Source organism: Equus quagga, chromosome 11 (assembly GCF_021613505.1).
Source record: "Equus quagga isolate Etosha38 chromosome 11, UCLA_HA_Equagga_1.0, whole genome shotgun sequence".
In the NCBI taxonomy this organism is placed as follows: domain Eukaryota; kingdom Metazoa; phylum Chordata; class Mammalia; order Perissodactyla; family Equidae; genus Equus; species Equus quagga.
The window spans coordinates 73,516,696-73,530,733 of NC_060277.1; the positions used below are offsets into that span (position 1 = coordinate 73,516,696).

Sequence of the window (14,038 nt, forward strand, 5' to 3'; positions counted from 1 at the left end):
ATGGACCTGAAACATTAAAAAGGTGCTCACTTTTACTCTTCAGAGAAATGCAAATTGAAATTACAGTGAGATAACATTTCATACCTAGCAGATTGGCAAAAATTCAAAAGCTTAACCACACATTTTGTTGGCAAGGCTGTGGGGAGAGTGGCACTCTCCTACATTGCTGTTGGGAATGCAGAATTGTTTCAACCTCTATGGAGGAGAATTTGGCAATGTCTAACAAAACTATGCATTTACCCTTGACCCAGCAATCTCACTTACACAAAAATGAATAATCATTCATAGGAGACTAGTTGAATAAACTGTTATATCACTACCCAATGAAGTACTATGCAGATGTAAGAAAGAACTGTGATATGGAGTTGTTTTGAGGGTGTATTGTAAAGTGAAGAAAGCGAAGAACAAAAACAGTATATGTAGTATACGACTGTTGTGTAAGTAAGGGTGATGATAAACATATATTTGCTTACATTTTGTTCAAAATAGAACACAGGTGCAACAAGCCAGAAACTAATAAAAACGGTTACCTATGGAGATTGAAGAGAGGGGTAGGAAGGAGACTTTGAGTTGACTTTTTCGTAAACTTTTGACTTTCAACCTTGTAAAAGTTTTGCATATTCAAAAAAATCAAATGGAAAAAGCACACCCTAAAATTTAATGCAAACAAGATAAACAAACCCAAATGTATATCAAGTTGATAACCTCACAAAAAGGAATTAACTCAAATAACTTTTAAGCATAATACTCCTTATTGTTCTCCTTAGTGAAATATAATAAGGAAAAAAAGAATTGCAGGGAAAATTTGAACTTAATGGGTATGTTATTGGTTGTGGTATTGGTGTAATAATGAAAGTATTTTGTAAGTAGAGCAAATGCGTTGTTGGGAACCAAGGTTCTCACTGTGGGGTAGGGAGATAGAAATAATGAGGGAGAGGCAAGAAAGAGAGGAAGAACCTTGTGTGTTAATTTGAATTTGGAGGTACCAGTGTAAACTCAGTATTTTTTTAGAAATATTTCCTAGATCTGTCCACTGAAAAGTTTTAGAAGCAGTGACACCCAATAGTTACGAGAATACCTAATTAATCCCCAGATCTTGATTACAATACCATTCTTCACTAAAAGAACCCAGGGCTCCTTGGAGAAATGGCTGATTCCACTCACAAAGTTAATCTGGAACAACTTTTTGTACCAGAAAGCAAGGAAGTGCTGAACGACTAATGGGGTCATATCAAAAGGAGCCTGCTTGGGGAGATTCCCACTGGCCAAATCAGGACAATTTGAGTGTCCAAAAAAAAAAGGAATAATGGATTATAACATACCAAACAGAAAAAGAATTCAAGAGTCCATAGTGACATTCAAATAAAGGGTGGGAGGATTGATTAAGTGAAACTCCCTTTTACAGAAGAATGCCAGCTAACGTGCAAAAGGAATCATGGAATTAGAAAATCACCCTTCTGTAAGCTCCGGTAAAATTACTGATTTGGGCAAGATCAGCAATTGATGCTGAAACCATAGTGAAACAGGATATTCACATGGCTTCAAAGATTACTAATACCTATATATTACTGACTAATTGTAATGGAATCTTTATAATGGAGGGATGTGGCAGACACAAAGGTACTACCAAGAATTCAACTCAACATGGCAAATAACAGCAGAAACTGATATCATGTGCCTCGTGATTTGATGCAGTAGGAAGTACACATCACCCTTGTAATATTCTTGCCAAGAATGTTTGACCTGAATCTAATCATCAGGAAACAATCAGACAAATCCAGATTGTGGGGAGTTTTCCAAGATTACAGACCTGCAGTCTGCAAAAATGTCAGTATTGTGAAAGACGAAATAAATAAAGGCAGGGGTAGACTGTTCTAGATTAAAGGAGATAGAGACATGGCGAGTAAATGCAGAATATGATCCTTGATTGAGTCAATATAAAGGACATTTTGAGGACAATTTTTGAAATGCAAATATGGATCATGTATTATATTAATGTTATCCTTCTTGGTTGTAAAAATAGAATTATGTAGGAGAATGTTCTTGTTCTTAAACAATACATGATCAAGTATTAAAGTGTTATTATGTTCAAATTACTTTCAGAAGGTTCAGGGGAAAAAAGTTTGATTTATGTTGAAAGAAAGAAAAAAGAGAAAACAAGTGTGGCAAAATATTAACAATGTATCTGATGTATCTTCCGGATAATCTGCAGAACTCCCCTTTTTAAAACTTGTGTGTGTGATGTTTCCCTAATTTGTTTGACAGAAGCTACTATTTCACTCTCTCCCACTACACACACACACACCCTACTCCCCTCCCCAACTCCCTAGGTGCATCGTAATACGCTAGAAAGAATGTGGGTTTTAAAATGAAATCTAGGTATTCATAATAATGCCACTTTGTTCATTCAACAAATGTTGAATACCTGCCAGCTGCCAGGCATTGTGCAGGGGTTTCCATAGGGAACAAGAGACCTGGTTCCTGTCCTCAAGAAACTTCTATTATAGTAGAGGAAAGAGGTCGTAAATAAGTACATGAATAAATATTCAAATAAAAATTGTGAGACATGCTATTGAAAAAAATCAGAGTACAGGCTCCCCTAATCCATGAGGGATACATTCCAAGACCCCCAGTGGATGCCTGAAACCACAGATAGTGTGAACCCTTTATATACTGTGTTTTTTCCTATACATACATATTTGAGGTGCGGCAGCAAAACCAGCACAAATTTCTTTTTCCTTCTTCACAATTTCACAGTTAGATTTGTTCTTAACTGTAGATCTTAGCAACCTCAGCATGCAATTTTTTTCTTTCCTTATTAAGTTGAGAACTTTCACCTTTTCACATAAAGGAAGCACTTTACAGCTTCCCTTTGGCGTATCTGGATTGCCAACCTCACTACTTTGGCACTTCTGGGGCCATTATTAAGTAAAATAAGGGTTACTTGAACATAAGCACTGCGGAACCGCACAGTCGATCTGATAACCAAGAGGGCTAGTAAGTAACTAATGGCAGGTAGCCTAAACAGCATGGATACGCTGGACAGAGGGATGGTTCACGTGCTGGACAGGAGGGCACAAGATTTCATCGCACCACTCAGAACAGCACACAATTTAAAACTTATGAATTATTTCTGGAATTTCCCATCTAATATTTTCAGACTGCAGTTGACCACCAGTAGCTGAAACTAGAAAGAAACCGCAGATATGGGGGGAACTGCTGTGCTATAAGCAAGAATAACAGGCAACATTTAACTCAGATTAAAGGATGGTCAAAGACACCTCTCCAGCAATGTGATCTTGAGCAAAAATTATTTGAATTCTATCAGGGTTGGTTTTATCTGTAAAAATGAAGATAACTTTCTTACTCTATCATTTGTGAAAACTCAGTGTGATAACATACGAAGTCTGTGGTACATAGAAAGGAAACTCCGTAGATGTTCCTGGCCTTCTTTTTAGAAACTCTGCTGCTTCCCTCACAGGTCTCCTTTTCACATATTGTATTTGGTCAATTTGCCAATACTCTCCTAACCTTGTCTTTTTGGTTCCACAGGGCTCGGAATGGAATGCCTCTAACTTAGAGGATTTACAGAACCGAGGGTAAGCACACAGAGCAATTGCTGACACACCATGTGACAGAAATCACTGTTTAATCTTTATATTTTCCAGTCAGAGAGCTATCAATGAGTAATCTTTTTTTTTTTTTTTAACCCATAAGCCTGCCACCCAACTTCCATTAAGCTGGCTTTTTATTTCCTTACAGTATGCTTTTTTTTTGGTGAGGAAGATTGACCCTGAGTGAACATCTTTTGCCAATCTTCCTCTTTTTTTCCCCCCTCCCCAAAGCCCCAGTACATGGTTGCATATCCTAGTTATAAGTCCTTATTGTTCTTCTATGTGGGATGCCACCACAGCATGGCTTGATGAGTGGCACGTAGGTCTGCACCCAGGATCCGAACCGGCGAACCCCAGGCTGCTGAAACGGTGCATGCGAACTTAACCGCTACACCACCAGGCCACCCCTCGATGAGTAATCTTAAGCTTAAGAGTTGCTTCCAGTTAATTCTAATCAGGTGGAATCTAATAAAAATTAAAAGGGCTGGTCTCCCACTGTTTCATCCCCCCACCTCCCGAGAAAGATCAACTGTGTCAGTGGAAAGGCTTTCAAAAACAAATGTGCAAGCCTTTCATGCAGTTTCAAACCAAATACACTTAGTGGTTCCTTTTGTTTGTTTGTTTGTTTGTTTTTAACTCTGGGGTTTTTTTTAGAGCAGTTTAAAGTTCACAGCTAAATGGAGGGGAAGGTACAGAGATTTCCATATACCCCTGCCCCTACACATGGACAGCTTCCCTCATTATCAACATCCCCATCAGAGTGGCACATTTGGTACAACTGATGAACCTACATTGACAACACATAATCACCCAAAGTCCATAGTTTGCGTTACAGTTCACTCTTGGTGTTGTGCGTTCTATGACTTTGGACAAATGCATAATGACATGTATCCATCATTATGGTATCACACAGAGTATTTTTGCTGCCCTAAAAATCCTCTGTGCTCCACCCATATATCTCCCCAGCGCCAACCCCAACCCCTGGCACCACTGATCTTTTCACTGTCTCCATAGTTTTGCCTTTGGTTCCTATTTTTATGTAAGAGTACACAAAACTGCATCTGTTGGGTTCACAGAGCTGTTCATTCAACATTTATCAAGCATCTTCTGTGGGCCAGCATAATACTAGGTGCCAGGGATCCAAAGATAAATAAGACTCAGTCCCTATCCTTTTATAGTAAGGTGCTTGAGGACTAAGTTAAGTTATAAATGTAAAATGGACAAGCCTCTGAAATTGAACAAGAAGACCTACCTTGTATTAAGAAATGTGCCCCCTGGGGCTGGCCCCGTGGCCGAGTGGTTAAGTTCGCACGCTCTGCTGCAGGCGGCCCAGTGTTTCGTTGGTTCGAATCCTCGGCGCAGACATGGCACTGCTCATCAAACCACGCTGAGGCGGCCTCCCACATGCCACAACTAGAAGGACCTACAATGAAGAATATACAACTATGTACTGGGGGGCTTTGGGGAGAAAAAGGAAAAAAAAAAATAAAATCTTTAAAAAAAAAAAAGAAAGGTACCCCCAAGTAGCATAGTTATTGAGTTGAGACCACAGTGAACATTCAGCAAGCAAAAAGCTGCCATTCTTCCCTTTTTACTTCTTAGCTAATGCCTAAATTTTTCATTGAACTTGGCCTTAGGAGGTCAAATCATCCCAATAAGAGAAAATCACATCTGGAAATTGGCCATGCTAACTCTTCATTGTGAGCAGGGATAAGACCTGCTGAGACACAGAGGTAATGGTGGCTGCCTGGCTGGCTTCTGGCTGCCTGTTTTCTCAGCTACCAGTCAGCCTTCTGGTTATCTGTAACATGATTCGATGCATACTCCCTTTGTTTCCCCCAGAAGAAAGGTATGTCATAATTGCTAAAATGAACTTGGATCAGGACTGAAGCCAAATGATTATACAAAGAATTCCAGGAGGGGAAATCTGGTTACTTAATTTAAGATATGGAAGTAAATAGAAGTTGGAAAATTTAAATAGATAAGGATTGAATCTAGAGTTCTTGAAAGCGGAGACTGTATCTTACTTTTGTGTGAAACATACATCTTCCCAGCTCAGAGCTTTATATCAAGAATGGTGCTCAGTAAATGTGAAGGAATGGTAGAAAAATTGACAGACTGACTTGTGGGAAACTAACACCTAGATACAGTGTTTAATATGAAATCTGAGATTTGATATAGCAGTGCTTGCCAAATGCATTGGAATCACATCATGCATACATACACTTTGACTTTTGACGGGAGATGAGAGCTATTCGTTTCATTTACTACTTATAAGGCTAAATTATAAAACACAGATATATCTGTCTTAAAAAACAGTATAGTTGGATTCTCAGACATCTTTGTAACTCTGGTTTTTTAAATTCACTCCTTCTTAAACTTTAATGGATAAAGAATTACAGTTCAGGAATCTGTACACAAATCATGTGTACTGCCCCCTGTGGATGATTTAAGGGATTTTCAAGAGCAATTTTGACAATAAGGCCATTTTCACCCAATCTGCTAACTTCAGAAACCCAAAGAAAGTGCTACTCCATATTGAGATAGCAAAGAAATTTCAGAAAGTACCAATTCTAATTGGTAGTAGCTGCCTAGAGTTCTGTAATGAAAAGGATTGAGAAGCCCTGTCCTGCCGTAATCAATTACTGAAGAAGGGGTTGGAGGAGTGAGGTTGTTCATTTTTATTTTAAATAAAATGAGAAGTGTGCTTACCTTTTCTTTGAAACAGTTTTATTGAGATAAAATTCACATACAATTCACCCATTTAAAATGTACACTTTGGTTGTTTTTAGTATATTCACAGAGTTGTACAACAGTCGACTTAGAACATTTTTTTTTTTAAAGATTTTATTTTTTTCCTTTTTCTCCCCAAGGCCCCCCGGTACATAGTTGTATATGCTTAGTTGTGGGTCCTTCTAGTTGTGGCATGTGGGACGCTGCCTCAGCGTGGTTTGATGAGCAGTGCTATGTTCACGCCCAGGATTCGAACCAACGAAACACTGGGCCATCTGTAGCGGAGCGCGCGAACTTAACCACTCGGCCACGGGGCCAGCCCCAGAACATTTTTTAAACCCAAAACAAAAGCCTGTACCCTTCAGCAGTCACTCCCATTTCCCTTCTTCCCCCCAGCCTCTAGAAGCTACTAATTTTCTTTCTGTCACTATAGATTTGCCTATTCTGGACATTTCATTTAAATGGAATCATACAATATGTGGTCTTTTAGGAGTGGTTTCTTTCATTTACCATTATTTTCAAAGTGTATCAATGTTGTAGCATGTATTAGTACTTCATTTTTTATTGCCAAATAATATTCCATTATATGGGTGTGTACCACATTTTATTTATCCATTTGTCAGCTGATGGACGTTTAGTTTATTTCCACTTTTTTTTACTATTATGAATACTTCTGTGACCATTCATTTACAAATTTTTGGGTGGATTTATGCTTTCATTTCTCTTGGGTTCATACCTAGGAGAGCAATTTCTGGGTCATATGGTAACTCTATGTTTAACCTTTTGGGGAACTGCTACACTGTTAGTTGCATGTGCTTGCTTTTTAAATTAAAAAGAAAAAATCCTTTCTAGTAATGGACTTTGATGCTGAGTTAAAACAGATTCAAATCATCTCCCAGAAAAATTTTAGTCTTTTGACCTTAACCACAGAATTGTTTAGCTATGGCTCTTCATTTCTGTAGTCATTTCTCTGTCTTTAGAGATTGGGTTTGTAGAACTTCACATGTGATTCTGAGAAGGAAGCAGCTTCTGCAGAGAGAAATGCGTGAGTCTCTCGTGTTGTTGGAAGAAATCCCAGTGATGTCTAAGTTCACACAGCATTGAGGAAAAGATAACCCTTTGCAAATTAAGCCCAAGTGTTTATTAACATTGCTCAGTGAGAGAGAGAGCAGAATAACTTTTTGATACAGAAAGCCCTTTCAGCAACCATCTCAGTACAGGGAAAACTCTCAGACACATCTGCTGCCATAGCAGCCAGGAATGCAGCCTAGAGCGTTAAGAAAGTTTTAAGTCCAATGTTCCTCTGACCTTCTGAGCCCTGGCCTCATTTGCCTTTCATGTAGTTTAGAGAGAGTAATAGAACAAAATCTGACAATCTGGCATTTGGAAAGATAGGAGGAAATTTTTCCCTTTTCTGTTTTTCTTTTTTTCTTCCATCAAGGTACATGCTAAGAGTCTGATTTAATACACATGACTTCCAAAGAATAAATTATGTTGCTGATAATTTTAGTGACTGAAGAGAAATTGTCAGATTATGGGCCTCAGATTGATTCTTTGCAGGAAAATACAAGGCGTATTTTCAAAAAACTGGCAAAGATGAGGTTGTGTAACCATCCATGCACTGAAAATGGAATTGAGATGTTGCACTTGGTGGACGGCTTTTCTCTCATTAACTTCCTGTTGCCCAAGTATGCCCAGGACCCTGTTATATAGTTTCTGTACTGAATAAATCTAGCCTCTTAGTTTTTTAGCTTTCTTCAGTATTTTAATATTTAATTTCAGCCTAGGGAGTAAACAAGTTTTAAATAAGGAAACAGTGCTGAGAATTGGATTTATCCTGAGTAGTAGAGCCTGTATTTTCCCTTGGTTTCCTTACAGGGTGCGGTATATCTTGAATGTCACTCGAGAGATAGATAACTTCTTCCCAGGAGTCTTTGAGTATCATAACATCCGGGTATATGATGAAGAGGCAACAGATCTCCTGGCTTACTGGAATGACACTTACAAATTCATCTCTAAAGCAAAGTGAGTAATGGTCCCTCATACATATTCTGACTCCTGTTCCTTGCACACCACACATGGCTGGGGCCTGAAAGCTGTAGATAACTTACTGATGGTACTCAGGAAAAAGGAAGTAAAGAAAAAAGGAGACTGAGATTTCTTAATCCTAGGGGAAAGATGACTAGTGACAATACTTTTCCTTTAAGTAGATGAAGCCACTGAAAGAAGATGACCTCATGTTGGCTATTTCCATTGAGCACAAGATAAGAGAAAATAAACTTAAGCTGCAACAAAAGAAATAGAAATGAAAGAGGGAAGAAATTCTGAATGAAATGCTTAAATTGCCAATGACGTTTAAAAGTTATATAGTAGAATTATTCCAGATAGCTGGAGTACTGGGTCCTCCTCTCTGAAGACAAGGAGAGACACAGTGAGCTTTGGAAATCTTTTCACATTGTTTTACTTGACTTTCAGTGAAATTTTTCTCTAGCCCGTACGTTGATGTATTCCTTAAATTAATTGGTCCTTTTAGTGAAACTATTTAATAGTATTAATTTAGTGGTTAGTATTAAAATGTCAACAGTGATTTTTTTAAGTCCCTAGGACTTTCCTTGCCAATCCTATTTATTCCATCAATAGAAGGAACCATATGAGCATGTTGACCACGCTCCCCTTTCCGTGGGACCACATTCAAATAGTTCCTGGCACTTCTGTTTTTAAAAATCCTCCTTCGAGTATGATTCCACACCTCTCTCACAGAGCTTCATGGTCAGGAAGTCTTTCTCTTAGTTACCCTGAATCCCCATAGCCTAACTTTGAGCCCATTCTTTCAGTCTCTAGCCAGCACCTGAAAGAGTATTTTATATTCTTGAGGCCTATTATTAAATTATTCCCAATAATAATATCATTCATGGCATGCTTACTATGTGCCAGGTACTTTACATGGATTCTGTCGTGTCGTATTTTCCAAAACCCAGAGAGGCGTATACTGTCATCCTTCTGTACAGTTGAGGAAAGACTGTGGAGATAAGGTTCAGAGAGGTTAAGTAACAAGTGGTGAAGATCAGACTTGAATCTAAGATCGTATCTCATTTCAGAGTCCATCAGGTATTTAGGAATAGTCTAGTTCCTTAAGGAAAGGAATAAACAAGTTGTCAGGGTCACAGCTAAAGTGGCTAGAGTTCAAGCTAAGGCCCCAGTCCCAGCAGGCCAGGATTAGGGTGACGTTCATGAGGCGCCCAGGTTACATCTAAGCAGGCACTCACTCTGAGGCTCCTGTAAGTGTAGGTCAGCATGTGAAAGTGAGGGCCTCCTTAAATGTGGGCACCTCATGTGTTTCACCCTAATCAGGGCCTTGAATTCCAGACCCTACCTACAAATGAGAGGGTTTAGAATTCCTAATGTGATGCCAGGCTTAATCTGGAGAATCCAGCACTGGGTGCCAGGGGGAGAAAGGAGAACTGAACCTGAAAGGTAAAATTGGGTTAGGTGACAACTGACTTCAGATCCTTCAGAACCTGAGTTAGAAGCCATCCACTGAAAAAGCCCAGTTCAAAATGAAGAACTATTTTCATGGGAGTGGATTTCATAATTGGATTTTTCTTAGGATTTTCCAAGTTTGAGCACCTTCCGTGCCTGCAGGCATAGACCTGAAATTTAACACATTCTTGTTGTCAGAGCTTGATGGGAAAATAAAGAGCACATGTCTGAAGTTCCATCTGAGTCACTGTGCATTGTTTAAATGAAAACCCTATTGTGCCATAAGCAAAACAAGTATTTCCTAGTAGTTTGGGATAAGCTAAGCACACAGAGACACACACCGCACCAACCTTAGGACAGGAAAATTTTGCATCTAAGTGACACGTAGGAGGTTAATCTTACCTTCCTTTTGAGACTGTTTCGATTATTCCAGACCAGTCTCTGCATTCCTGTAGCTTATCTAGCTCACTCATTTTGGCACTTACCCTCATGCCTTCTTGGACTGGTACTTAACTCTTTCATGTATCTCCGTCCCCAGCAGAAGGATTATAAGCTTCTGGCGAGAAGCTTGTCTACTGTAATACAGTGAGTGAGTGAATGAATAGATCTCTCTTGTTAGGCTGACGTGCATTTTTTTATTTATTGGAATAGCCACTTTGGAAGGATTCCAGCCCATATACACTAGTGATAAGAGTAACTGTTCTTTTTTCCAGACTTTAAAATGTTCCTACTTAGAACTGACGGATCTAATCAGCAGTTCAATAAGTTTATTCATACATTTAGCAAATATGTGAAGACTTACTCTGTGCCAGACACTGTGTTGTTAGCAGAATTGGTATAACTGAGTAATGTCATATTCAAAGTAATAAGCTTTTTCGTGTTAAGATTGAGGGGTTTGTTTTGTTTTTTAGTGTCAGTTTATGCTAACTTTGTTTCCTCTTTCTTCCACTCCATTGAAAAAAAAATACTACTGGTAGTTATTCATTCCACTGTCGTCACTGAGAAAGCCACATGGTGCATCACCTGATTCCATTCAGCTCCATGGATCGTATAGCCAGTCCCTAGACAGAACACAGGTGGTGGTGTTGTGAAAAGTAATATCCAGCCCTACATCTGAGTAAAGAAGAGTTAGTTTTATTTGGTTTGTGCTTTCCTCCAGGGACAGAACCCTTACTGCAACTTGAACTGGAAGCAGCCCAGAATATTTGGATAAATTAGATGAATCACTGCCACACCTGTAACTCAAGAGCATGCCAGCCGTGAAACATGCCCCTGGGGCTGTGAGTGGACTGGCCTCCAACCACATGCAAAATGAGGTCCAGTCTCTAAATTGAAAATTCTCCCTCCACGCCCTGTGGCCAACTGTCATCACGATTACCATTTTGAATCTTAATTGGCTGCTCCTCCCACTGAATCCTACCCTTTAGGGAAAAATTGTTACTTATCTTTGCATCCGATACCTTGCACATTGTCTTACACATGGAAAATGCCTGGTAAATATTCACTGAATGAATAAGAAAGCTTAATATTAACATTGAATATTATTTGAGTACACTAGAATTGCACCCCCTCCCGCATATATGATTGTAGATGTAGGCAAGTGTACTAAGGGTGGATTGTGTAGCAAGAAAGTGGAAGGGCAGGGCAGGAGACTTGGAAACACTTAGAACCCAGCTTTTAAAGTGTACTCACTGTTGTGTTTTCCTCCTCACTTCGATCCCCCAAACTAGGAAACACGGATCTAAATGCCTTGTGCACTGCAAAATGGGGGTGAGTCGCTCAGCCTCCACTGTGATTGCCTATGCAATGAAGGAATATGGCTGGAATCTGGACCGAGCCTATGACTACGTAAAGGAAAGACGAACAGTGACCAAGCCAAACCCCAGCTTCATGAGACAACTGGAAGAGTACCAGGGGATCTTGCTGGCAAGGTGAATCATTATGTGACTTTCTCAGATTTTCCCTCCTTTATGCTCCCTAGGACAAGGTGAAATGTCCTTCTCTGCAGCTAGTTCTCAGCCTAATTTGGATGTATGATACATTTTGAAAGTTGAAATCTCTTTCAATCCAGTTTGTAAAAAACAAGTGCAAGCATTTAAGATTAGCATGAAGGATTAGGCATTTAAACCAAAGGGTGGAAATACTATTCCCTTATTTCCGTTCTTAACTAGGTGCAGATTTTCATAAACACTTCCAAACATCTTCTCAGGCCAGATGTGGTTGCCTTATCAAAATGGATACTGATTGCTCCCAAGGTAATGCTAGGTGTAGCTGAAATTTTTAGAGAGTTTTTGGCCCATTCTTTTTTTTAAAAAAAAAAAAGAAAGAAAGAAAGAAAGAAAAGTAGCTGCTACTGCTTTGGGCATTATTTTTTTCAGTGCTTGGTTTCACTGATCCCCCTCCAGTGATTTTGGTCATGTGACAAATCAGCAGAATTGGGATATGTATAACCCCTTTGAGGTATGAAGTACTTCCCAGAAACAGCTCTCTTGTTTTCGTGTGTGTGTGTGTGTGTGTGTGTGTGTGTGAGGAAGATTGCCCTGAGCTAACATCCATTGCCAGTCTTCCTCTATTTTGCATGTGGTACACCACCACAGCACGGTTTGATGAGCAATGTGTAGGTCTGCACGGGGATCCAAACCTATGAACCCCAGGCTGGCCCTTGGGTTCTTTTGTAAAATCTTTAATTCGATTTTATATATATGCTTTGCAAAAATGCAGAAAATTACAAAGAGAAATATCATTTATAAATTCAATACCCACAGGGCTGGCCCAGGGGCACAGTGGTTAAGTGCACACATTCCACTTCAGCAGCCCAGGGTTCGCCGATTCAGATCCCAGGTGTGGACATGGCACCACCTGGCAAGCCACGCTGTGGCAGCCGTCCCACATATAAACTAGAGGAAGATGGGCACGGATGTTAGCTCAGGGCCAGTCTTCCTCAGCAAAAAGAGGAGGATTGGCAGCAGATGTTAGCTCAGGGCTAATCTTCCTCAAAAAAAAAAATTCAGTACCCGCAGATAGCAGTTGACATTATCTTACCTATTTCTCCAGGTCTTACTCTTGCCACATATGTTGATGGATTTTTTTTTTTTTTCACAAACACTGCTCTTCAGCCTACGTCTTCACCCAATACTAGGTGTTTTTTTTCCTCTCTCAACTGTAGAAACCTTTATTGAGCACTTACACTGCACTTAACCATCACTGTTCCTTTTTTCCGCCTCAACTTTATTGAGATATAATCGACATATAACATTATGTAAATTTAAGATGTACAGTGTGTTGATTTGATACATTTATATATTGCAAGCTGATTACCACCATAGCATTAGCTAACACCTCCATCCCTTGACATAATTACTATTTCTTTTTTGTGGTGAGAACGTTTAAGCTCTTTCTTAGCAATAGTCAAGTATATGATACAGTATTATTAGCTGTAATCACCGTGCTGTACATTAGAGCCCCATAACTTGGTAATCTTATAACTAGAAGTTCCTACCCTTTGACCACTATCCCCCCCTTTCTCCCAACCCCCACCGCTGGTAGCCACCATTCTACTCTCTGTTTCTCTGAGTTCAGCTTTTTTAGATTCCACATATAAGTGATACCATACAGTAGTTGTCTTTCTCTGTCTACCCAGTACTAGATCTGAACATCTTCCTATATCAATAAGAACTTGCTGTTTCAGCAATAATTTAGTAATTGGTTATAAAATGAGTAATTAATTTCACTACATTATTTATTACCCCTTTGGTGGTGAAAACCGCCTTCAGCTGCTCTTGGGAAAAAGATTCAGATATTAAACTGGATTTAAGGATCAGTTGCCTGAGATGCCACGTGCTGAAGTTCTGTGGAATGCTAGATTTTGCTTTGTTTTTTTCCATGTAGGCATGTTGTAGTGGTTTTGTTAGAGTGAAGGCACAGCTGCCTAGAAGCAGTTGGGGCTAGTGCCAGAGTTTGACTCCAGTGAGTCTCATGACTTGGTCTTGACTCTTGAATGTGGGCTGTGTTTCCCCTGAACAAAATGTTAAATAGCCTTCCAGCCTATCCAGGCAGAGGGACCAACCTCCCACCCCTGAAGTATTGTGAAAATGCAGCCACAGCATAGCATTATGGTTTCCACTAAAAAACTCCTCCCATTTACTCAGAACTTGGCATGATTTCATCTGAGCCGTTCTCTGAGAAGGCTGGGAGGATACTCAAGTCTCCTC

The 14,038-nt window shown here is 39.6% G+C and overlaps 1 protein-coding gene across 6 annotated transcripts in view; it reads left to right on the forward strand.

Moving 5' to 3' along the window:
- SSH2 (slingshot protein phosphatase 2) overlaps positions 1 to 14,038 on the forward strand; it is a 240,854-nt gene that overhangs the window by 210,043 nt on the left and 16,773 nt on the right. For all 6 annotated transcript variants that reach the window (XM_046675521.1, XM_046675523.1, XM_046675525.1 and 3 more), the window contains 3 exons: positions 3,553 to 3,599; positions 8,226 to 8,372; positions 11,558 to 11,758. In XM_046675521.1, coding sequence (XP_046531477.1) covers positions 3,553 to 3,599; positions 8,226 to 8,372; positions 11,558 to 11,758 — 395 coding nt within the window. The remainder of the gene's footprint in view (positions 1 to 3,552; positions 3,600 to 8,225; positions 8,373 to 11,557; positions 11,759 to 14,038) is intronic.